A 27548-nucleotide genomic window follows, 5' to 3' on the forward strand; every position below is an offset into this window, starting at 1 on the left:
CGGTGCATTTCATGCTTGGGAAATCATCCGATTAAAGAGTGCAGATCCAAGAACACATGTTCGACTTGCCACAGGAAACACCATTCGCTTCTGCACTTTAATAACAGCGCCGATAGGCCTAGCTCTTCCGCCACTGCGCCTCTACCCCCCCCCCCCCGCTAGCTGTCAACACAACACTGACTTGTGCCGCGCGCTCCACCTCTCTCACTGAAACAAGCACCGTGCTGCTCTGTACAGCACTGGTCAAACTCACTGCCCACAATGGCCAGTCATATATTTTCCGCGCCTTATTGGATTCTGGCAGTATGTCCGACTTTGTTTCTGAGCGTGCTGCTCAGCTGTTAGGCTCACGTCACCAGCCTTCTAACCTCACTGTCATTGGGTTAGCCCAAAACATGACTAACACCAGAGGGTCACTAGATCTCAATCTTGAAACATTATCGGGACACTTAATTGCCCAAAACCATTCCTTCCATGTACTGGAAAAAATCTCTCTCGAACTTCCGCGGGTAGAACTTAACCCGGAAGTACTCATGCGAACAAAATCTTTTGTTCTCGCGGACCCGACCTTTGGCAAGCCTGGTCCAATCGATGTCCTCATCGGCAACTCTCTCTTCCCTCAACTGCTTACCAATGAGCGACACTCTCTCGGGGCGAATATGCCTTCTGCTCTTGGCACTATTTTTGGATATGTGATTGTTGGAAGTGCGCCGTGTCTCTCTACCGCGCAAAGAACCTCTAATCTCGCCATCTCTCTCCTCTCGACCACAGATACTGACCTCCACTCCTCCCTTCAACGATTTTGGACACAGGAAGAACTTCCGATCTGTAGTAAAAAATCGGAAGAAGAAATCGCGTGTGATAAACTGTTTGAGACATCGCATACACGTGACTCGGAAGGTCGCTATGTAGTCAAGCTTCCCTTTGTTGACAACCTCGCCCACACTAAATTGGGAACGTCAAGGTCAACCGCCGCTCATCGCCTGGAGTCTATGGAGAGGCGGATCCACGCCAGAAATAACTCCCCCCTGAAGGCGCTCTATATCGAGTTCATGACCGAGTACGAGGCGCTCGGACACATGAAATGTCTTCCCCATCCTGATTTATCTGCTCCGCATTATTTTCTCCCACATCATGGGGTAGTGAAAGAGTATAGTAGCACTACCAAGCTTCGTGTTGTTTTTGACGCCAGTGCCAAGACCGGCTCAGGCCTATCCCTCAACGACGTACTTCTCACCGGTCCAAAGTTACAAAATAATATTTGTGATATCCTTCTCCACTTCCGGCTGAAAAATTTTGTTTTTTCGTGCGACATCCGGCAGATGTACCGCCAAATTAAGATTCATCCAGACGACCAAAGGTTTCAGCTCATCCTTTGGCGTGAAAACCCCTCCCTTCCGCTCTCTACTTACCAGCTGACCACGGTGACGTATGGTATGAACTGTTCACCCTACCTCGCCATAAAAACTCTCCGACAATTGACACAAGATGAAGGTTCCAATTTCCCTCAGGCAGCTCACATTCTGAAACACCATAGCTATGTGGACGATTTGATAGCCGGAGCGTCCACTGAAGACGAAGCTCTCCAACTTCAACATCAGCTGATCGAGCTTCTCCGCTTAGGCGGCTTTGAACTGAGGAAATGGGTTTCTAATTGCCCAAAATTACTTCAACCATTGCCTGCCTCTCATCAAGAATCCCCTGTGTTTCTTCAACCTTCGTCGGACCCTCTGTTCTCCATCTTAGGTATCCATTGGTCACCTGTGACAGACTGTTTTAAATATAACCTCAACTTCACATGTGATGCCCCGACTAAGCGGAAAGTGCTAAGTCTGATCGCTCGGATTTACGACCCGTGCGGTTTTTTGTCCCCTTGCATAATGATAGCAAAGCGCTTCATGCAAGTGTTGTGGACTTCCGGTGTATCTTGGGATGAACCCTTGTCTCCGGACCTCGCGCTAAAATGGCGAGACTTTGTGATCGACTTAAAAAACATTGTTGAAGTGTCGATCCCTCGGCCGATAATGGCCACCCCCTCTAGCTCATGTGAACTACATGGTTTCTCGGACGCATCCGAGACCGGTTACGCCGCTGTTGTGTATATAAGGTGCATAAACACTGATAGTGAAGTGAGTGTGACCCAAATAATTTCAAAAACTCGTGCTGCCCCGCTAAAACGAGTAACTTTGCCGCGATTAGAGTTGTGCGCGGCTCACCTCCTGGCTAATTTAGTTCATTATGTACAGTCTCAGTATTCCAGTGTATTAAGTATTGACTCTACAACTTTGTGGTGTGATTCGACTGTGACTCTGTCCTGGATACATACTCTCCCTTACCGCCTCAAAACGTATGTAGCGAATCGTGTAGCTCAAATCCAAGAGCTCATTCCTCCCTCTTCTTGGCGTCATGTGTCTAGTGCTGACAACCCTGCAGACTGTGCTTCTCGTGGGATCCTCCCTTCGGAACTTGTTCATCACACTCTTTGGTGGCACGGACCCTTGTGGCTGCAACTACCTCCTCCAGATTGGCCCACACTTCCAGTTTTTCTCCGCTCGATGATTCTTCCTTGGACGAGTTGAAGCCCGTTCCGCTGTCCGTCTTCGTTGCAGCCTCCCAGCCTCCTTGGGATCTACTCACTCGTTTCTCCTCCTGGACCAAGCTGCTCCATGTGTTGGCGTATCTCCTCCGGTTCGTCTCTCATAGCCGCCGGCAAGAACAACATGTGGGTCCTCTTTCTGTCGTCGAGGTGCGAGCTGCTCAACTTCGCCTCTTCCAATTAGTTCAACGAGAATCTTTTCCTGATGACCTGGCAGCCCTTCGAGACAACAAGAACTGCTCCATCAAGCTACAGCGCCTTGCTCCCTTCATTGATGCTGAAGGACTCCTCCGTGTTGGTGGTCGACTAAAGCTTGCTGACTTGACGGAAGAAGTGCGCCACCCCTGTATTTTGCCTAAATCTCACCATGTTGTTAACTTACTAATAGACCACACTCACCTACAAAACTTACATTCAGGGGTTCAATTAACCATGTCCCTTTTAGCCCAGCATGTCTGGATTCTCTCTGCTCGTAGTGTGGTGCGCTCGCGCATTTTTCAATGCCTCCCTTGCTTTAAACAAAGACCCAAGCCTTTGTTCCCTCTCATGGGTGATCTACCCAAAGCCCGCATAATTCCCGCTCGACCTTTCTTGTCGACGGGCATTGACTATGGTGGTCCCTTCAACGTCAAGATTCACAACCTCCGCTCTATCCGACACACTAAAGCTTACATCTGTCTCTTTGTGTGCCTAGTGACTAAGTCTGTACATATAGAAGTCGCCACTGATCTGTCCACGGACGCATTTATAGCCGCACTCACACGTTTTGTTTCACGTAGAGGCCTATGTACCGACATCTATAGTGACTGTGGTACAAACTTTGTTGGTGCGAGAAACTCTTTACAGCAACTAATCACTTCCTCTGGCAAGCTCCAAATTCACCAATTTTCCCTCGGCCAGAAAATTAACTTTCATTTTAACCCCCCTGCAGCTCCCCACCATGGCGGCCTCTGGGAAAGCGCCATTAAGAGCGCCAAATTTCACTTGAAAAGAGTTCTGGGCACCTATGTTCCCACTCTTGCCCAATTTACCACCCTCACTTGCCAGGTGGAAGCAATGTTGAATTCCCGCCCGCTTACTGCGCTCTCCAGTGACCCCAACGATTTACAACCTCTCACTCCGGGGCACTTCCTGATTGGAGCGCCGCTAGTGGCTGTGCCCGAACGCAACCTTGCAGATTTGCCGGATAACAGGCTGGCTCATTGGCAGCTAGTGCAGGCTTGCTCCCAGCGAGTGTGGAAACGCTGGAGCAGGGAGTACCTCCATTCCCTCCAGCAAAGACTTAAGTGGGAGCGGCCCTCCCGAAATTTACAAGTTGGCGATCTAGTATTGGTCCAACAAGACTCTCCCTCGCTGTGTTGGCCCCTCGCTAGAATAACTAAGCTTTTCCCTGGACGTGACAGTGTAGTGCGTGTGGTAGAACTCAAGACCCCCCAAGGTACCTTCACACGCCCGGCAGTCAAAGTGTTCCTGCTGCCGTTCTTGTCACCAATAGCTTAAGTCTATCTCAACACTTTAGGATAGATAGTTAAGACCTAGTTTAAGATGTTAGTCTTTAGCTTTATTTCTCATGTTCTTTCTCGATCATGCCACTTTGATTTGTTGAATCCTGATGATTCAAAGCCGCCGGTATGTTCAATATTTAATTTAATATAGATAAGCATAATCTAGCCCAGACGCATTTAGGTATAAGAGAGAGAGGGAGCGTGGTCCCAAATCAGTCGTCCGCTGTTCCAATCAGCGCCACACCCCCTGATATCTTAAAGGGTCCTGAACTTGAAGTATTCTGGGCGCTCTTCCGCTTTGCGACTGCTGCCCGTTCGGCGAATAGCAGATACCCCTCTAACCAACCAGGGCGATAGCGTCCCCTGGAGCGAGCCGCTTCCCGGCATTCTGAGTGGAATCATCGGCCGGAGACCATGTAGCTCTACAGTTCGTGGGTCACTCTTTGTGCTCGACCCTTTCGTATTGACTTTGTTTTCAAGTGTTTTTCTTTAATGTGCATTACCATCCTCCTCCCACACTCCTTTGGAGGTAATTTTCAGGGTATTAGTGGAGAAGACAGTGTCCAGTGCGGATTATTCGTCGTTCTACCGCGGCCGCCAGCGGTGACGCCCGTTCGCTACGCGCCAATTACGTCGCGCCTAAGCACTCCTGTCGTTGCTGCTTCCCCCTGTGGATCTCTACACACAGCGAGTTTTCCAAGGTACTGTTAAAACTCCATCACTTGTGTTGTATTCTCCTCTCACCTCTTGTTACCTGCCCACTTTCCCGCCATTCTGCACATTGTTTTATTTTTATTTTCATAATTGGTCCTCCGATTATTAATTTTTAACTTCTGCCCCGTACAGGTCTTCTATTAAGGCATCATCTGTCTGAAACTAGTTGTTTTCCTCTTTGTCATCAGACAGCTACTTGGTTACATTATCTGCTGTTAGGGCGTTGTAATGTGTATCAATAAGCGTTTGATTGACCACATCTCACAGCTGATTTGTCACTTTAATCAACAGTAGTTATTTCATTTGGCATAATGTATTTTTACTGTTCCAATCCAGGATATGCTACCAATTTTTCTACAGACAAATAATAGCTTTTTCTTTGAAGTTTACTCAAACATTGGTAAGTGAGTACACCATGTATTTACTCTACACAAATAATTATTCATAGTGTTCTGTGTTATTTATTCTTTTAAGAATTTAATCACAATATTTTAGAAAAAACTAAGTATCTTTTTGTACTGCATGTTAATTGCTTGAATTAAATTCTGTTCCATAGACTGCAAGAAAGTGTTGCAATGGGAGGAACAAACATCACATGAACAAAACTGTGTTTTAAATTTAACTTCTCTTCATCTGGGTGTTTAACTGAATGTATAAATTGTTCATGAAACCATTGATAGCATCGATAAAATGGCTTTTGTAACCAACTCAACAGAAAGTTTAACATTCATAAATACCCAGAATTTTTTATTTTACCAAACATTAACATAGTACTTTCCTGTGTATGGCTTGAATTTGAACAAAGGCATAAAAATAACCCTATGTTTAGCCATGTTTTTGTCCAGAAGCACTATCTTATTTTAAGTTTGTACAAAAATATCTAACATTTGGCCTGTATTGTGTAAAAGCTGAAATAAAAATGTAAAAATGTGAGCTGCATCTTTAAAATTATTTTAAATATGGCTAGTTAATGAAATTATCCAACATATTATAAGTGTAAGTACTATCCTACACCAAGTTTTTGGTATGAATCAGTAATAAAACACAGTAGTTATCGTATTCACAAGCCAATGTTATACTGTATAAACCCATATACAGAGTGAGTTTTATGTCCTGGCACACCTGGATATAATTTAAACGGTCCGAGATATCTATGTGAAACCTTGACCCTACCTATTATAACATATTTTTTCAATTTTTCAAGTTGTTGAAAATTTTGCCACCCTTTTCTAAAGGGGTAAAGGGGGGCAACTAAACATTTTCAAATACAAACCCCTATCATGTGACCCCTCATTTTAAAGGGAATAAAAAAAGAAATCCAATAATCTAAACTAGAGGTCTCTACGTTTATTTTAACAGATTTTATGACAAATTTACAATAATAAAATCAGTAACTGTCTTGTCCTGTTTATCGTAACATGAGTCAACACTAACGCAAATTCTAAAAACAGTTACCTGTTTTAACCCGTTTCTGCCCAAATTATTTTTTGTCAGATTTTTTGGTGGCCTTTGGTTATTTGCTTTATTATCAGTTATTTACTATAGTTTTTAGTATGAAATATGTAAAATTTAATAATAACAATAAATTATAGCATGTCGACAGTGGGCATGAAACGGGTGCAGTTAGAGAATAGAGGCTAATGTAGACATTTGTCGACAGTGGGAATGAAAGGGGGTGGTTTTAAAATAAGTTAAAAAATGAAATAATGATGCTTTTATTGTTCCATTACAGTATTTATGAATAGATTACATATCAGAAAGGATTGTATAAGAGATTACTTCCTCAGGAAGTATGGAAAAGCCTCCGCACAAAGCACATGGCATCCAACTTGACAAGTCTTGCACCGTTTCCTTGTTGCTTTGGAACACAGTGCGCAGCGAATTTGCTTTTGAACTGTTTTCTAAATGATGATCTTTTCCACTGGAATCGGATTTCAGGCAACACCCTACTGGATACTGTCTGGCTTGGCCGTCCTGCAGAGGATCGATGGCTTGTGCATGTTCCGCATGTACGTACGGACAATGTAGCGGGTGAATCCAAGAAGATCTAATTGTTCTTCAGCTCCTTTTGGCGTCATTCTGTATAAAATCCAAGCATTATTCATACTCACATTCAGCATGTATGCAACCATTGGCCAATACCACTTTTTTGTTGCGAATATGAATACGGTAGGTAGAATACATTTTCCATCTAGCCTATCCCACCCCACCCATATTCATATTGTACCAATTGACACAGTTTGGCTGTGGCACAACGATGTGTTTTTTATATTGCTAGAGGACCAACGCTTTGCTTTCCTCCCCTCAGGATGAACGCCTGTTGCTGTCGACGCTATAAGTAAAAAACACTGTTGTCCATGTATCTTACAAGTGTTATGTTGGTGTCTGTGTCAGTTATTTGATGGAAAGTACCTCTTGGTTCTTTCTTGAGATCTTGAGGTTTACGAAGAGGGGCATCCTCAACTCTGTCTACCCTTATGGTCCCTGTACCATGATATCCCCTGTTTTTTAACGCTTCAAGCAGTTTTAAAGATGTAAAGAAGTTGTCGAAAAACAAACTATATTTTTCTGTCCTGTGGGAGTTCAGATATAAGATCAATGACAACTGAGCCTCCCACACACCGAGCTCAGGAATAGTTGCTCCAGTCCGCTTTGCCCTGATACGGTTCCGCTTGAATAGCGTAGCCTAACCTTGTAGCTAATATCCCAAACTTTATATCCGAATCGGATAGGCTTCCCATGGATATGTTGTTTCAACCCGTGCCTTCCAAAATAAGGTACCATGGATTCATCAATGGATAAGTAAATGTCACCTGGGAAGTAACGAAGCCATCGCTCGTTCCAGCATGCACATAACAGAGCGAACCTTTGGCAAACTTGTCATCTTTGTCTAATTTATCATTTTCACAGAAGTGAATGTTTTTCAAGATATCCTGAAAACGATTACGTGAAATTGCTAACTTTTCCTTGGGTTTTCTTCTTCAAAAACAACATCTACGCTTACTACACTGTCATCTTCGTCCACAGGTTCCTCAAATTTCTTATCTTCTTCTACTTGTTCCACTTCTTCTTGGTCACTTTTTTTCTTCAGGTATTCCACCAATTCTTATTGTAACTAACCCATCTTCAGTTAATTTTCTTCCTATCAGCTCACCACCAGCTCTGAGTTGGTTGCCAGATAAATGATTTATGTTGCCACTATCATCGTCATCGGGAATCACAGTCACTGAGGGCTGGATTATCTGGTGGCTCAATAAAAAATGTTGGATCTATAATATTTTCACTCTCTTCCAATATATTAGCGATGTCAGCTACCGTCAACCTAAAAAAAACAATTTGTTGTAATGGACATCGACCCCTACCGCTGGTGCCCACTGTCGACATTTGTCGACATCAATATTTATGATTGTAAAATCGATACCCCTAAAACAATATTTTACACGTTCAACACAGTAATCATACGTCATACACATATCTTATATCACTATAAATAGCGTACGGTAAAATAATATTATTATTTACAAGGTTGTAATACACTTACCTGTCTATCAGTGACATAGTGAGGCTGAGAGTCAATCAGTAGAGTTGTTGACACAAAAGCACCAAACTAGCCACTGCCGCGGCGCATCAACTGCTAGTTCAGAGATACCAAACATAACAGCGGGATATTATCGTAAGAGTCCTAGACAATCAAAATTTCCCACAAAAAAATATTAAGTTGCGTGTCGACAAATGTCGACAGTGGGAAGAAACGGGTTAATGTAGCAGGTGTTCAAACTGTTCACCTTCGGCTGTTTGACAGTGTGCTAGACGTGTGTAAAAACTTGAGACATGATAGGGATTTGTATTTGAAAATGTTTAGTTGCCTCCCTTTACTCAATTGTAAATTTGTCATAAAATCTGTTAAAATAAACGTAAAGACCTCTAGTTTGCATTATTGGATTTATTTTTTTATTCCCTTTAAAATGAGGGGTCACATGATAGGGGTTTGTATTTGAAAATTTTGTTCCCCCCCTTTAGAAAAGGGGGGGCAAAATTTTCAACAACTTGAAAAAATATGTTATAAATAGGTGGGGTCAAGGTTTCACATAGATATCTCGGACCGTTTAAATTATATCCAGGTGTGCCAGGACATAAAACTCACTCTGTATTATGTTTACAAAAGAGGTTTGGTTTAAGGCTAAAATTGATGAAGATATGAAGAGTTCAGGATATTATGTTATGGGTTCTTAACAGAAAATTGGTAATATCAAGTAATATACCTTATCTCGCTGTGCAGTGGCTACAACATTGCGTTTTGGCTCAGCATCATACGCCACTGATTCACAACCAAAGTGGGTACAATACTCATGAACAAACTGCCGCTTATCTCTGTTCATAACTTCAAACGAAAAGCTTCTACTCTTCTGCTTGGACTGTAAAAATAACATATTTTATTCAGATAGTATTACAATTCTAAGAGTCTGAATACAAATAATATAAAAGTTTAATTGTCCTAGAGTGTTCTCAGTTAAAAACTATTGATTAGAGCTAACTTATGATAGGGTTAGAAATTAATAATAACTTGATATGAACTGGAAAAATACAAATTTAACTACAGATTCTTTCTATGAATGATATAATGTTCAAACCAAATTAAATATAATTTATATAATGGACAGTAGGTATTAATTTATGTAACAATAACAAACTTAACTTAAACCTGTAATCCAAAATGTAGAATCATAAATACAAGACTTTGTAATGAATACCATGATAACTCCAGAGAATTTGTTAAGCTATTCTACAGAAAATTAGTGAATATAAAGAAACAAAATTGAGTTTAACTCAGAAATCAGATTTTATAATTAACAAATAGTTTTCCAATTTTCAACAGTTCAGGTTCTGAAATTCTTAGTATTAAAAAAACCCCTTTAGTAATAATATATAAACAAAATAAAGACTGCAGAACAGTAGTCAGTAATGCCCACCCACTACTGCTGCATTCAGTGGAGTCATCCAGTCATTCTCTCAACAGCTACTTTTCTTAGCCAACATCTTGTAAATTATCTTTCTATCAACCCTTGTACTGACCAGTTGCGTTCCTGTAGGTTCACTTTGCAGTGGCCAGTGACTCATATCTCATTGCTGAGTAATCTTCGCTTCTATGGTGTACTTAAACCATCAAACAAGACTTTAACCCTGACAAATATGATATCTAACTGCTCCCAATGAACTAAGCTATTCCAAATAGATATTGAAATTTCCAATAACCTTATCATTTGACTTTAGAAACCCACAAAGTAATTGGAGAATTAGTGCCAGCTGTGAATTTGTGAAAAGGTAAACAATTACCTACATTCACTAGTATTATAGCAAAGGAAATTTTTATTTTGTGAGCATAGAACTGGCATTACTGAAAAGAGCAGCTCTTTCTATCCAAAATAAGCAGTTTTCATTACAAATTTAAAGGTTTTCATTATATGTTTAAAAATTGGTTGCTCAAACTGACTAACTAAAAAAAATCTGATAAGATATTAATGATTATCATTTGTCCCAAACTTGTTCACGAATGTTCAGTAATTTGTGAAGATAAGCTTTTCTATAAGGGTAAAAAGTAAGTACAAACTTATGTTTAGATTAATTAAAAATAGCTGGTATTGTCATTTGGTTTGTTATCAAACAAATCCATCAAAGGTCACTAATAAATAAATAAATTGTAATCAACGTTTAAATTTCATAAAAATTCACTCTTTTTTCATTACCCCTCATTATATGGCAAGTGCTTTAAATAAGTGGGTAGACACTTTTGAATACCTTAAAGCATAGGTAGAAGAACATAACGGCATACTAAATGTCGTGAAAATTAGTATTTTTGGCACCATTTCTCAATCATCAAAGATAAAGCCAGAGTATAAACACAAAAAACTTACACATTTAAAAGAGTGACGAAGCTTGGTTTAGCAGCTATACATCGCGGTCGGGTGGTCTGCCTCACCCTGTATAGTAAATGATATACATGTTGTGTTAAGTTTTTTGTATGACATATAAATTGTTGTTTATCGAGTAAAACACAATTTTGTGATTACTATGATATAACACATAGTGTAATTTTGTCAATTTGCTACATTTTGTATATGACAAAATAACTTGCAAATGTTACATATTTTTACATAGTGTTTCATACTTTTTATTGTGTGAATTCTGCATCTTTTGGATATTTTGGTAAGGAAATACTTTGGAACACAATCAGGGAACTCAATATTTGTGCTAAAATTGCACAGTAACCACTATTTTATGTAAGGTAAAGTTTCACATGAATTCTATCTTTCTCTAACGAGATTTCTGTTAAAATATTTCATTAATATCCCTTTCCTGTGATTAGACCAATATCCAACAAGATAAATATCTGCCTATGGAGAGATCAGATGCAGATTCATATGTCATAGTCAAACCACTTTATTCTATAATACAGGGTGTAACAAAAAGGTTGGCTGGCTATGTATTTTCAAATTCTGTGTGTCATTCTAAGCTAAAAATGAAGAATAACTTTTAGCTGCTAGCCACCATTTTGTATTTTTGATTAATTTTTAGCCGCTAGCTGCTATTTTAGTTTTGATTAACAAATAATTATCTCTAAAACTAGTAAAGCTAAAGAAACCAAATTTGGCATATAGATTTGAATAGTAATAGGAAAAAAATAAATGTGTTATTTTCTTTAATACAGTATTAACAAAATGGTCTCTGTTGAACATTTTTAAAGTCAAATAACAAAATACCAGTATAGTTATAAAAAGTGTACTAGACACCAAGTATATTGAAAAATGTATAACAACTCTAACGGTACTTTCAGAGGAATTTGTCAAGAAATAAGTGAGCACGGCCACTTTAAAGGTACGCTTGCACAAGCCGTGAGCTACAAACATTTTGTCTTTTGATAGGTATCAGCTGTTTCACATAAGTTATACAATTTTTAAAAGATACCAACTGATTTGAAATTTTTATAACAATTCCAACATTACTTTTTTCATTGAAATCCATCAACGCATTAGCACACATGACCACTTTAAAGATAAACTTGCCAAACATGTCATAGTTGAGAGTTATCAGTTGTTTGTTGTTCCTGGCTTTTACAAGAGTATCTTTAACCCTTTGAGTGCCAGAGCATCGCTGTCAGCGATCCCGCAATATATCCAAGAAATGCCAGAATTGCTGTTAGCGACTTCTGCAGTAATGCTTATATTTTATTATAGTATTTATCTAAATTGGCTCAATGAATATACATACGCATTCCAAAGGCTTCAACGTAACTTTTGATGTAGGTTTTTGTTGCATTCTGGTTAGATTCTGATTTTTACGGTGGTTGTAAAGTGAGCGCGTCAGTCAAGTTTAGAATCGACCGCTACGCGGACGAGCCGTCACGTGTTTTGTTTGCACTGTTATTTATTTCACAAATTGATATTGAAAGTTTTAAAGTGTAAATGGGTTTGTAGTGTTAGTATCGTCAAATTATTTCGTTTTTTGTGTTTGTTCAGTGATATTTATAAACAATGAGTCGTAAAAACATTGCTGACAATGAAGATCAAGTATTGCAGGCATTAGATTTCAGCATTAGCAGTGTAGACAATACACAGAGTGTTAGGTTAGGTTAGAAAATTTCTAGTTTTGTAGTGGTTCATATTTATTTTCCAAACTTTATTTAAAAATATAAAATTTTTATATGTCTTTTTGTAAAGAATTAAATGGAGTTTAAGATAGAATAACTAAAAAGTGAAAAAATAAAATATTTCAATAACACTAAGTTGTGTCAAAATAAAAAACAAAATGTTTTTGCTCATAAAATTTTTGTTGATAATTTTTTTTATTTGTATAAAAACGTTAAATAAGTGATCAATGTATTATATGTACAAAAACAATATATTTATCTACAAAAAAAAAAACAAAAATTCAAGACATTATACCTATACCGTTGGGATTGTAATAACATTGTCCAATTAGGTGATACCTTATAAATTTGTTACAACTGACCCCTATCAGAAGACAAAATGATTGCTGCTTCTGGCTTGTGCAAGCGTACCTTTACAGTGGTTGTGCTTGCTTATGCCTTGACGGATTTCATTGAAACTAGTACCGTTGGAATTGCAATAAAATTCTCCAAATAGTTGGTTTCAGGTACATTTTTTATAACTATACAGGGTTTTTTCATTTAACTTTTAACATTTTCAAGAAACGCCATTTCATTAATATTAACCCTTTTAACCCCGACGTCCGTACTATACGGACGTCGTAAAAATGGCGTCAACTCCCGACGTCCGTATAGTGCGGACGTGCACTTTTTATTACTTTACTGGCCACCTATTTCACCAAATGCTTTGAAATTTCACAGACTTGTGCACAAAGATATTTTGCATCGAAATATATTAGTTTGTAATGGTTTGACTTCGTATTTTGTCAGTCTGTGACAGCAATTGCAGTTCGTCTCGACTGACTGCTCACGCTTGTTGCAGACAGCTGTATATCACGTGGTTGTGAATATTCCGTTTTCTTCACAGTTTTAGGTTAAAGCAGTACAAAGTACGGCAGTTAAAGTTTAGTTTATTATTTGTTTTATTTCAAAATGAGTAAAAGACATCGTTCAAAGTCTCCCGTAAGTGAAAATACAATAATTAGTAACCTAGTTGCAAATGGTGTGGATGTGATTAGTTACGACGATTTGAGTGATGGATATCTTGAAAATTTACATTTTGTAGTGATGTAAATATTGTTTTAAAACTTTTTTAAAATTTAGATTATGAACAGTATTAGTTATTTTGTCAGAAATAACTTTGGTTTTATGTTTATTTTAAGTACTGTGAATTTCAAAGGTCTTGTTACATTGCCTTGCCCAGAAATGGCAAAAAGAAAAATTTACACGGCTTTACAAAAATTGATGTTACTCCACTTGTAAATAAGATAGGCCTATAATTTTTGTTTCCTTTTATTAAGGATTAAATATATCATAAATTAAATGGGTATTTTTGTGTCAAATATTTTTTTATCTATATGGTTTCCATGTTCAAACTTGAAATTTTTTCATTTTTATTTATTTTTTATATATGTATATGCATTTAAAAAAAAATACTTTCAAAATAATAATTTTATTTGTATATTTCTGTAAGCTACATGTATAAAGAAGTAAAACAAAAAAATAATTACCTAAATATCTTAAAAAATAACTAAGTTATGAATTTTTTTACAAAACCCTTACATTTTGTCTGAAAATGGCTTGGGATTTCTGGCACATCACTTGATTTAATGGCCGGGTTAAAAGGGTTAAAGAAAATAACACCATTATTATGTATTATTTTCCTCTTACGTATTCAAATCTTGAGCCAAATTTGGTTTCTTAAGCTTTACTAATTTTAGAGATAATTTGTTAATAAAAACTAAAATAGCAGCTGGTGGCTAAAAGAAGTGAAAACTGGAAAAAGTTATTCTTCATTTTTAGCTTAAAAATAAAAATAAAATCTGAAAATGCATAGCCAGCCCAATGTACAAGGGCTACACCCCGTACGTACAACGTACAAAGAATAGCGTCACTCAAATAAAACGAAGTGGTAATAATAATTTAACAGTATAAATCAAAAATGGTAGCATTAGTTCATTCAAATGATAAATTAAATCTTAACAATTTATCTTCAATTCTTCTTTAAATGAATTAACCGGTTTTTATATTGAAATATTCCTTAAAAGAATATAGATACAAATTAGGTAAATAATCCATAACTTATTTTTAAAATTTTAACATACCTGTTTCCCTTTTAAATTTTGTTTGGTAAATTATGTAAATATCTCACATCTCTGTAATATGTTTTCTTTTTGCAAAATTCAAGATTGTGTTGATCGATATATCGATTAAAACGAGTATTATATATATACAGGGTGTACATAAAGTCCTGCACGGGTATAATATTTTCTGAACGATAACAGATAAATCAACAAGATTTGGTACATCAATACTACACTTAAAAATCTACTTTTTGAAGGAACTATGAGTTTTCTGTAATATCATGGGGACGTCCCGCAAGGAGTCGGAAGGAAATCTTAAATAGGAGCATAGGTCAATATGCACATCATTTTAAAGGACTTATGTATCAGAGTTTAATGCCGCAAACCGCACTCAAAAAGATTGATCCAGTACAAAATGGCGGCTGTTCAAAGGTTTTACTTGGTTACATTTTATTAGTAGCCATAACCCCAGTAAAACAAAACTGCAACCAAACGAATACTGCAGCTAACTACTACATTATGCTTGTCAGTTGTACAGAAGTGAATTATGACGTTAGTTATCTTCAAGGGTTACAAATTTGGTCCTAATATATTGATAACGGGGAAAACCTGATAACAGTAAGAATTAGAAATCTGTTATCTTTGGGTCGCAGTTAGGACTTTCCTATTAGCCAGTCTACTCATAGTAGGCTATTCTAGTTTTCTTGTTTTAGTAGTGCTGTCCATCCTTTCTATCAGTGCGCTTTAGTACAAAAGAGTTTGTCGTATTGCTTGTAGTTCTTCAACTACACTATGTCGCTTGACGAACGTGAACGTATAACACTTCTTATGATGGTTGGTTGGGGAAATAACAGACGATCACACGAGGAAGCATGCCATTTATTTACTGACTACTTTCACGAGAGGCAGCCGAACATTCACAATTCGAACATTTACTCTGAAAACATTCGGTAAGTAAACATATTTTTTAAATAAAACATTTGAACAGCCGCCATTTCGTACTGGATCAATCTTTTTGAGTGCGGTTTGCGGCATTAAACTCTGCTAGATAAGCCCTTGGAATGATGTCCATATTGACCTATGCGGGATGGACAGCACTACTAAAACAAGAAAACTAGAATAGCCTACCAGGAATAGACTGGCTAATAGGAAAGTCCTAACTGCGACCCAAAGATAACAGATTTCTATTTGTTACTGTTATCAGGTTTTCCCCGTTATCAATATATTAGGACCAAATTTGTAACCCTTGAGGACAACTAACGTCATAATTCACTTCTGTACAACTGACAAGCATAATGTAGTAGTTAGCTGCAGTATTCGTTTGGTTGCAGTTTTGTTGTACTGGGGTTATGGCTACTAATAAAATGTAACCAAGTAAAACCTTTGAACAGCCGCCATTTTGTACTGGATCAATCTTTTTGAGTGCGGTTTGCGGCATTAAACTCTGCTAGATAAGCCCTTTAAAATGATGTGCATATTGACCTATGCTCCTATTTAAGATTTCCTTCCGACTCTTTGCGGGACGTCCCCATGATATTACAGAAAACTGATAGTTCCTTCAAAAAGTAGATTTTTAGGTGTAGTATTGATGTACCAAATCTTGTTGATTTATCTGTTATCGTTCAGAAAATATTATACCCGTGCAGGACTTTATGTACACCCTGTATATATATGTGTGTGTGTGTTTATTAGTTTTAGTATAGGAGTAAAAAATTGTTTTATATAAATTATTGATTCAAAATGTGTAAACCATATACTGTCAGAATTCCAAGTTAAGAAAAAATGTGTTTAACAGAATCTGAAATGTTTCACGACTCTCACAAAGATTTTTTTGTAAGGACCAATAGCCTATCTAAATTGTTTATCATTGTTGCTTCATAAATGCTTATTCCGTAAGGTAAATGTGAGTGGATCAATAAAATATATTAATTTAAGTGTATTTAAAATACTAATTTTTTCCATTTGTTGCTAATAATTGACCACATATAGACCAGTAGACATCTTATTAATAACATGATCGACATGTTTATCCCAGGCTAAATTTTGATCTATTACAAGTCCCTGAAACTTTGTGTGGTCTATTTGATAAGCCTGTCATTGTGTAGGAATATGTCACAGTTGAAGTTTGATCTGGATTGCTTTGAAGAAAAAGAAATATACTTCAATTTTTCTGAATTTAGTAAAAGATTATTTTTGTCGAAAAATGTTTAATCCTACTTAGACCAATATATGATGAAAATTTTAATATTCTCAAGCTTCTGACCAGGAAACAAAGCATTTGAATCATCCCCATACAGACATAAGGCACCATTCAACCCCTTCATTATCCACGGCAAACCTCCTATATAAGATAAAAACAATAAAGGTCCCAGAATAGACCTTGGGACACACCGAGCCGCAGTGTTTGCAACTGTGATCTATGAGCCCTTATATACTGACTTTTATTGTAAAAATGGTTTCTTCTATTTCTACATATTGTGAAAAGGTGAACAAAGAAGATTAAATATCTTTAAGCTTTGCAACACTCTCCATTTTCTTGTTTGTTTGGTATACATCTACTTATCTTTTGGTGTGTAAATATTACACATGTGGATTCCACAGAACTCTTACAGTACTGTCTTGTTTAATGCTGAGCCCAAGGTTAACAAAGCGTCAGTCTTTTCATTTTCCACAATTCCCTCATGGTCTAGAATCCAACAGACATAAATGTTGTTGAACCTATCAAGAGAGGAAACAAACTGATAACAATCCCAGACAAGTTTTCATCTGAACATACACATAGGAGTGCAATGCTTTAAGTGCTCAATTTTAACTTTTTATTGCAACCAACTGGTCACATCCTCTGGCTGCTCTTTCCTGACATACCACATTGCTATGAAGAAACTAGATTTTTAAGTGTCAACGTAAATAAATGGATGAATATTAGTGACCTTGATTTGACTCAACATTTTGATTTTCCACATTTGTATTTTTTATGTTAACTTAGTGTAGTTAAAATTACCTCTTTGGCTAGTTTAACAAGCTCTGTAAGTTTTTCATGCACATATTGGCAAAAGCGCTGGTCTTTCTTTGCCCAACCTCGCATTAAGTCTGAATATCTAGGAGTCAGCTTGGCACTCAGGTCTGGGTTACGAATTTGAAGACCAATTGCCAGACGTCGATTCCTTTCAACAACCCGGCATTCTTCTGAACACTCTAATCTGTAAAATACATTTCATAATAATTATAATGTTACAGCTCTCATAAAAATCTACATAAAAAATACTACTTAGTGAATTTGTTTTAACTCAAGATCGTTTGGCCATAAGGCCTTGGTATGTTTTATAATATACTGAATCTATACAACATTATTTGTTCAAGTTGTAATTAATTTTTGACTCTGTAACTCATATAAGCTGTATATTACTTACTATTTATTTATGTTTCTCTTAACTGTTGTATTGTCTTAATTTAAGACACAATTCATTAGATAGCATTCTTATTTAACATATTTTTGGTGAAACCTGTGTAAATCAATTCTTTAACTCATTGTCTAAATCAACTATAATAATCAATTATAGAGGTTGTAGTTTTAGTTACAAAATCGGCTGATAAATAGCCATGTGCTCTGTCATTTAGCTAGCTGATAGTTTTTTATACACTGCATACGGCTAAATGACGTTTAGCTGTTATTGTGTTAATTTAATGATAGTTTACAACCAATATTGTCCAAACTGCTTATATTGATTAGCATTTTTCCTATAGTTCTATTATACAAATGCATTTCAAGCATTTTAATCCTCATGAAACAGTTAATATTTCATATATTTGCCAGTTGCTGCTGCATGTTATTATGATATTAGAACCACATACTGTTTAAAAAAATGTTGTTAACTCAATTTTAAGCTACTTGAAGGAGAAAATTGTAATTTATACTGACTAAATTACGTACTACTACACCTATTTTAAAGTCATCAAATAGCTTTCATCAATTTTTAAATTCAAATGTTGAAAAACAAAAGTTAAAAATCACTATATTATTCTGAAAACTGTATAAGTTAGACTTGTAAAGTGTTATAGCATATAAGATTTGTAATACATTTTAGAGAATCGGTCATGAATGTTTAAACAAACTGGAAAGGCAGTAATAGACTAGTAGATTTACTCTGACAAGTTCTGGAAATTCACAGACTATCCAAGAAAGAAATTTTTATTTATACTTAAAAACACAATTTAAAAAACTCAATTATTAACGTTCATTAAACTTACGATTTAATGGTGAATTTGCGAGGACCCTGCATGTCATCTAAGTTAACTGAACGTCCAAGCTGTACATCGGCCATCTTGGAAGCCAATAATGACGTAGCGATACGTTGGTACTCACTGTTGTTCTCATAGCAGGGTCGAGACATACTTCGATGGCCACACTCACACGTCACCACAACCTATAAACGGAACATTATTGAATTTCCTTCTCCTAGATTTTAGCATTTATGCATTTTAGCAACGTGCCTTTCTTTTCATAAACTCAATTTAATTTTTAAACGCATAGCGTTGTTTCACTTACCTAACACAAATTAATTTGCCAATTCAGGCTGGATTAGGGTATGAATTTACAGTTTACAAGTATTTTCAATCTGGGTAAACAATTAAACTATACAATGGAGTTTTAAAGGACCTCACAGAATGTAATGAAAGTCTTTACCAAAACTTACTATAACTTTTCTAGTATTATTGCGACTTTGCTGCTATTTGATCTTTTGATCCCAAAATCAATGGTTTCTCCATCGGACCAGGAGGACTCTTTGAAAAGTTAAAATTCTCTAGGACCTTTCTTAAAGACTTCACACAGACGGGCAGACAGACAGAGTTTATTTTAAGAAAATGACCAGTCGAACATTTAATTAGTGAATATTACCACCAGCTGACTTACAAATAGCAACATTGGCAACCGTCTTGCATTATTGGCAAAAGCAATATTAACCCTTTGAGTGCCACAGCGTCGCTAATTTTGACGGTACGAAAAGTGCATAAAGTGCCAGCGTCGCCAATTTTGACGTTTCGTATTTCGATAATATTTTATATAGTACAAGATTATTTTGGCCAAATAATCAGACGGATGTATTCAATAGGTTCCAAACTATCAATAAATACGAGTTTTATGTTGTTTCTCTACTATTTTATCTGTGAAACTTATGTTGTTTGGGTACTTATCAAGAAGCCACTATTTTTGGACGAGTTTTCCTTATCGTGGACAAAATAAATTACAGTATTAAAAACAAATGACTTTATTTAACCTATTTTGGAATTTAAAAGTTATTACGACAATCAATTAAATCAAAAACTATAAGAACAACGTTTCATTATTCGAAAATGTCAGGTCATTCGTGTGTCTATTTGGAGATAGGAAGTATGACTCATCGAGTATTATTTGATTCGCTATGGAAGAAGGAACGTATAATGAAGTTTATTTTGATCTCTGATAAGGAAAACTCGTCCAAAAATAGTGGGCTGTTAATGAAGTTTATTTTGATCTCTGATAAGGAAAACTCGTCCAAAAATAGTGGGCTGTTATAAGTACCTGTACGATGATTCTGTCTTCCAGTCACGCGACGTAGCGGACGAGTACCGTGTTGCGTAACGGCCTTTCTTGTTGTTTATGAGCCGATAACCAAGCATTTGAGTAAATACAAAATAAAATAGTAACTTATACAGTATTTTTACTGTATTTCTTTACAAAAGTAATGTATGATTTGAGTTGTGTTCAAGCGAAAAACGTGAATTTTCAGTGTCAATATTATTAGGGTTATTATTTAGTAAATGTAAACTTTTATGTAAATATGTTAGCAAGTATTTGTTTCTAAATTTACTAATCATATTTATTTGTGTTGTATTAATGTTTTATTAGATTTATTGGGAAAACTACATCATTACTAAGTCATTTCTAAACTCTGACAGATGAAGTACAGTTTATAAAATGTCGGTACCAGGGCAGCATTTTGTTAATACATATAATGCCATGTTTTTAAAATTCTAGAATAAGATATTACACATGGGTTTTATTTAGAATCATATGGCCTTTATCATGGCATAAAAAAAAAATCTTAAAAATACCGTACACACACAAATTAGGTCGAAACTTAACTTTTTATACAAAAGTAAAAAAACTTTTTTTTATACATACTGAAATTTTTTATATTTTTTATAAATCAAATTTTATTTGTAACGATATGTATCATATTCTGCATTTAATAAGAAAAAAAAACAACAACAAAATTATGGAAATCTGTTTGGTAGTTATTTTACAACAGCTTTTTTCCCAAAAGCTTACAAATGTGCGAAAAACAGCGTGGCACTTTATGCATATGCCTTCGGAAAATACCCGTGGCACTCAAAGGGTTAAGTCTTGTGGTTATGAAATACATCGATTTGAGTTTAATATTGATAGTGTTGTTATTATTCAATATCATGTTTTATGTCCTACAGAATTTTATGAAAATCAAACAATTTAACCAGATATACCATACATTACACTGGAAAGTAGTTTTGTTTTGATAGAGTTCCAAGAAATATGCGGTGTGTACGAAACCAATATGGAACAGATTTATAACTAGTAACTGAAATAAATAATAACTGGATTACATTTTCTTTGCATGGGGCATCAATACAGTCGCCTTCATGACAGGGCGCGTTGCAAGGATGGCCACAAAAATCTCGAGGTTTGGTGCAGGGCTGCTTGCAAGTGGTCACACAAGCTCCACCATGGCACGACGACTGGATACAGGAGTGTCGACCACATGACAAGGAACGACCACATGGACGTCCACACGAGAACTCCTTCATAAAACATGGCACTGCTTTTCGTAGCTGAAACAAACATCATTGTAAAGAAAAGCCTATTCAATAACATATAGTAAGTATACATACATAGTAGTGTAAAAATATACATACTAAAAATTCTTACGCAATGTTTACTTACCTCGTGTTTACCATAACAGTATTTAGAAGTAAGAACACCACAAGGAGGGCATTCTGCAAAGCTGTGGCACATGTGCAGTACCTCATGATCACATTCATGTGTACGAGAACATGGCTCGTTGCAGGGCGGCGGCTTGGTGCCACATGGGACTGGAGGGAGCACAACACTGCTGCCACACTCACAAAACAACTCCTCAAAACCTGTACAATCACACTTTGTTGGTCATTTTCTTGTTTTTATTTCATTCATTAATAAATTTACATTACAATAAAACAACTTTAAAATTGCTATTTTGAATTAACTACTGTGAGAGATACAAATAAACAAAACATAGAAAACTTAAGGACTGTTTACTACATATAGATAAGATAAATCTTTCTTGAAATATTCATGAAATATATTAATAACATATCAAAGTTAACATACACAACAAAGCTAGGAGCTGAGAGCTAATTTGTGTTGTATAAGCACAAAACCTGGTTTTCCAAAATCCAAACCAAATGGAAACCCAGATATAATCAAGCATTATCAGCTACCAAATTTAATTTTCAAAATTGCTAAAGTTGACACATATAATTGTGGAACTATTGTTGTGCCATTCTGAGTTACCTTACAATTCCCTGAGCATTTGAGTGTCATTATTAGGAAGTCCTTGCATTTATTTACCATAAAGAAAAATAAGTAGTTATAAAACATTACAAAATAATATGGTTTGTTTTAATATTTTAGAATAGTGGTTGTAGAAATCACATTCTATTGTCAGTTCTAGGTACAGCTCAAAACCATTAGAAACAATAATTGCAGATAACCTAAATAAATTTTAATTTTTGTGCCCTTTTATTATAAAATTTTCCAGACTTCTTACAAGCAAAGTTATAATCAAACAGTTGCTAACTGACAGGACCCACAGATCTATCTACTCTACTCACCTCGTTAGCTAAACATTCCCACCAACCAACATCGATAATTAGGATCATTCCACTGATGTTTTACTGAAATATACGCACATACTAATATATATATATATATATATATATATATATATATATATATATATATATATCTAATAATGGACCTATTACAAAAAAGTGTAATTCTGATTCCAAAAATTGTTGTCTTAATCTTAGTTCTGAATTCGATTTTATTGGTGTTATTTGTTACTAAAAAGTAAGAAGATAGGCCAATTCCAACAAAATTGTATTAAATTTTAATTAGGAATGAGCCAATACAAAACAATCTATATTATATGCTGAAACCCTACGAAAAATTTGTATTCCCGGTTATGAATTCGATACAGATTTCAGTACAAATAACTAAGCAGATTTCCTCTGTTACACTTATCCTAAATGAACAAAATAAAATTTGGCTCACAATATATATTTTTGCTTAAAAGGAATTCCTCTATCGATTTTGGGATAACAAAAATGGGTTGTGTGCTTATACAAATTAGCACTCTGCTCCTAAGACTTATTGTTATGTTTTAACTTTGGTATGTTATTAATGTATTTCATACATAATCAATAAATAATTATTAACTGGTAGCTTAAAGAATTTAGATAGGATAGAAAGAGCGAGACTATTGACCAGACTGGAAGAATATTTCATTTCTTTGTCATATGATTAGAGACATTAATAGAATAGAATCTACAAAGAAAATGATGTAAATTATCTTTTCCGAGCCCAGTAAAGATAAGCCTGCTATTTTCTATCATATAAATTCTCATGTTAAAACCTGGCTTTGGAATCATGTGAAAATAGCTGTGGTATTGAGAATCATACATTCTTAATACAACTAAGAATGGGGGTTATTGAGTAATTAAGGAATCAAGTGTTGGAATCAACCTATTGGTTTATATGTAGTTCTGTAATATTTTTATATTACACTCATAATTTTATAATTAAAAAATTTTATAAAATAAGGAACTGTTTAACATTTATGCATTTCATAACTGATTTATTGTTAAAAAACTATCTCTCTTTGTAAATATTTATAAACTTGTTCTTACAATTTTCTTACATTTAAAAGTTTTATAAACATTAGACATATTTAAACATTACTAAATTCACTATTGTCAACCTTCAACAAATACCTTGTGCAGTCAAATAAATTAAAAGTCAGTAGCAAAACACAAACATTTTTTTTTTAATTTAACGAATTTCCAAATTTCATAGTTTCGAAGAATACTAACATGGTGAAAGAAAAACTCATGATATTAAAAAATGTTGACAATCATCTTTACCTATCACTTGATACATTTACAAAACATTTTTTCAAAACATATCATAACCACGGATTTAAAGGTATTAGAAAATTCCTACCCTTCAACTTAGAATTCCATTTGATTTTGGTCATCCATATGTATGATTAGTTCCAATATTTTGTTCAGGATTCAGTGGAACACTTTGACAGAAAATAATATAGAATTAACAAAAATATAATTTCCTTCTGTCAAGGTTGTATCACGGCTGAAATACAAATTAGAATAAAATGTTTGGAACTTAATATCTTGAACAAATAAACTAACTAGAAAGTGGCCACAATATATTTTGATGCCTGTTGAGTTTATATTGCATTTTAAATCAACCCTTGTAATGATGTATGCTGTGCAACTGATGCACCTGTGATTTGTGAATTTCCATAAAAAATTCAACCCCCCCAAAAACACTCCATGACACTAAGCGATAGATGTTTATAAAGAAAACTTTAGGACGTATGCCATTGTTCAGTGATACAAAAAAATAAATACCACGTGTACTTTCGAGATCTACAATAAGATTTCTGTTCCTCAGGTTAAAATAACTAACCTAACACATAACAATCTAGCATTAAATACACAAATCATACCATATGGTTGTTGGTAACACGCATTTTAAGTCAGAGGCTGGGGCTCACAACAACCATGTATTTATGTCACATCTTCATGCACATTCAACTCTAAAACAGTTTGCACTTACAGAAAAAAAAAAACACAACACTAATTATGTTAAAACTGAACTACAGTGATACACATCACAATAGATCTTCACTCTCCGACCAGCAGATTTAATAATATGATGATCATCACAGCAGAAACAAGAGGGTCACGGCAAATAGGAAGCCGAATGAGGAACTTCTATAATAAACCTACTGGTGATCCCGCATTGGTTTAATAAAACTTATAAAAGATACTTTAGGTTTGAATGCCTGTTGATTTATATTGCAAGTTTCCATGACTTGTTGCAACCAAAGTGGAATGCTGTTCAACTGATGGGTTTTTGGTCAGTCAAACCTGTGTGTGATTCCGGAACTGAAAAACACCACAACTCATGAGGCTGCAACTAAGATTTTTGTTTAAATTTAACATAGAAAACTTAATTTCGTTAGGGCCATTGTTCAGGTGATACAAGAGATCAGAGTTGCACAACTTTCGAAATGTATAGTTACTGATTTTGTTGTTTGTGTTCCTGACTAATATCACATAACCAACACATTTGTTTATTTTAACAATCAATTTGTTAGTTATTCACCTGAAGAAGTAGAAATTCATAACCAGATTTTGAAATGTAGTTGTTGACTGCATTTTGTTTGTAATCACGGCAGCACAACGAGGACCAATGTCCGGAAAAAGTATGTCACGAAACCCTTCATGCACATTAACAATACAACATGCACTTCAAAGAAAGAAAAAATGGTTAGTCCTTATTATTCACTATTCACTTGGATCTCAAGCAGGGTTGGCAGTAACCTCGATGGCACAGCTGTCACAATAGATCTGCCACAACGCATCCATGGGTAACATGGCAATGGACACAAGTATCCACATCTATACATTACTGAGTTATCCGTATCTATCTCCTTTGTAAATTGTATAAACTTTTCTTACAATTTCTTACATTTAAAAGTTTTATAAACATTAGACATATACATTTCTAAGTCAATATTGTCAACCTTCAACAAATACCTTGCTGGTCATAAAATTAAAAGTCAGTAGAAAACACAAACATTTTTTTTTTAATTTAAACGATTTTCCAAATGTCATAGTTTCAAGATAATAAGATGGTGAAAGAAAAACTCATTTTTTTGACAATTCCTTTACCTATCACTTGACATTTACAAAACATTTTTTAAAACATTTTAACCACGGTTAAAGGTATTAGAAATGCCTACCTTCAACTTAGAATTCCAGTTTGATTTGTCACAGATGTTGAGTTCCAATATTTTGTTCAGAATTCAGTGAACACTTTGACAGAAATATATAGAATTAAAAAATATATTTCTGTCAAGGTGTTCACCTCAATTTAGAATAAAATGTTGGAACTTAATATCTGTGACAAATAAAACTAAAAAAGTGCCACAATATATTTGATGCCTGTTGAGTTTATATTGCATTTTTAAATTACCTTGTTGATGATGAATGCTGTGCAACTGATGCACCTGTGATTTGTGATTTTCATAAAAATCACCACACTCATGACACTAAGATAGATGTAAAGAAAAACTTTAGCTCGTTTGCCATTGTTCAGTGATACAAAAAAAATTAACACAAACGTTTCGAGATCTACAATATGATCTGTTCCTCAGGTTAATAACTAACCTAACACATAACAATCTAGGTTAAAATACACAAATCATACCAGAGTGTTGTGACACGCATAAGTCAGGCATCACAACAAACCATGTAGTATGTCACCTTCATGCACATTAACTCTAAAACATGCACTTACAAAAAAAAAAAACACAACACTAATTATTAAAACTGAACTACATAATACACATCACAATAGATCTGCACTCTCCGACCAGCAGAGACCAATAATATGATGATACATCACAGCAGAAACAAGATGGCGGCAAAAAAGGAAGCGAATGGGAGAGAACTTCTTAAAAAAACCATACTGTGAGAGTCCGCATTGGTTTATTATAAATCTATAATATGTTTGATACTTTAGGTTTCCTTGATAGTTCATTTTCCCAGAATTGGCAACCAAAGTGGTCTAATTTCAACTGATGGGTTGGTCTGTCAAATTGGTTGTTGTGATTCCTGACTAATACACGTCACAAGGCTGCAATATCATTTGTTTATTTTAACTTAGATTACAGTAATTTGGTTAGGTTATTCACCTGAAGAAGAGATCAGATTGCAGATTTTTGAAATGTAGTGTTACTGATTTTGTTTGTTGTGATTCCTGACTAATACACGTCACAAAGGCTGCAATATCATTTGTTTATTTTAACTTAGATTACAGTAATTTGTTAGGTTATTCACCTGAAGAAGAGATCAGATTGCAGATTTTGAAATGTAGTGTTACTGATTTTGTTGTATCACTGAACGAGGACAAAATGTCCGGAAAAATCCTGTTTCCTTCACAATCCTTCCACTAACAATACAAACTTCAAAGAAAGAAAATGAGATGGTAGTCCTTATTATTCACTCACTGGATCTCAAGCAGGGTTGGCAGTGGTCCTCGATGGCACAGCTGGTCACAGCGATGTTGACCACAACTCAGCATGTGGTTACATGGCAATGGACACAAGTGATCCACATCTATACAGCACATCTGGTTACACTTGTGTTTTCCACATGTACGTTTCTGTAACACAGATGTACTCTCTCCATCAAACAGTTCCATTTTTTTGTTTAATAATAATATAGATTAAACATGATAGAGTCAAAGTGTTTATAAAGTTAATAAAAAAAATTTTTGGGAACGCCTTATAACTTGGATTTAAAAATGTGGTAGCTCTTTTTAGAAAACCATTGTGCGCATTTTGCAATAACCATTTTAATAAACATTGAGTTGAATTGTGTATAATGAGTAAAAATTCCTCATTTCAGAGCAAAAGTTTCCAAAGTAAACTTAAAAAATAGTTTTTTAATAACAATAATAAATTTAATTTGCTTTTAAAAGCTTGACACATGTATTCTGAGTGATTTTGGTGGATGCTCATAACACTGACAAGTAAAATTGATGAAAATTTAACACATATATTTTATTGCAAATTTGTAATTGTATAATTCAGGTAATTTTTGGGTAGTAAATTGTTTTT

At 35.4% G+C, this 27548-nt stretch overlaps 1 protein-coding gene across 1 annotated transcript in view; it reads right to left on the reverse strand.

Moving 5' to 3' along the window:
- Positions 1-27548, reverse strand: part of LOC124371780 (protein shuttle craft-like) — a gene marked incomplete at its 5' end in the record, with an annotated part of 43234 nt that overhangs the window by 6072 nt on the left and 9614 nt on the right. The window contains 7 exon segments of the mRNA XM_046830123.1: positions 9078-9230; positions 17564-17762; positions 18811-18986; positions 21184-21408; positions 21521-21720; positions 26937-26961; positions 26963-27091. Coding sequence (XP_046686079.1) covers positions 9078-9230; positions 17564-17762; positions 18811-18986; positions 21184-21408; positions 21521-21720; positions 26937-26961; positions 26963-27091 — 1107 coding nt within the window.

The sequence above is a fragment of the Homalodisca vitripennis genome, unplaced genomic scaffold, assembly GCF_021130785.1.
Source record: "Homalodisca vitripennis isolate AUS2020 unplaced genomic scaffold, UT_GWSS_2.1 ScUCBcl_1973;HRSCAF=6263, whole genome shotgun sequence".
NCBI lineage: Eukaryota > Metazoa > Arthropoda > Insecta > Hemiptera > Cicadellidae > Homalodisca > Homalodisca vitripennis.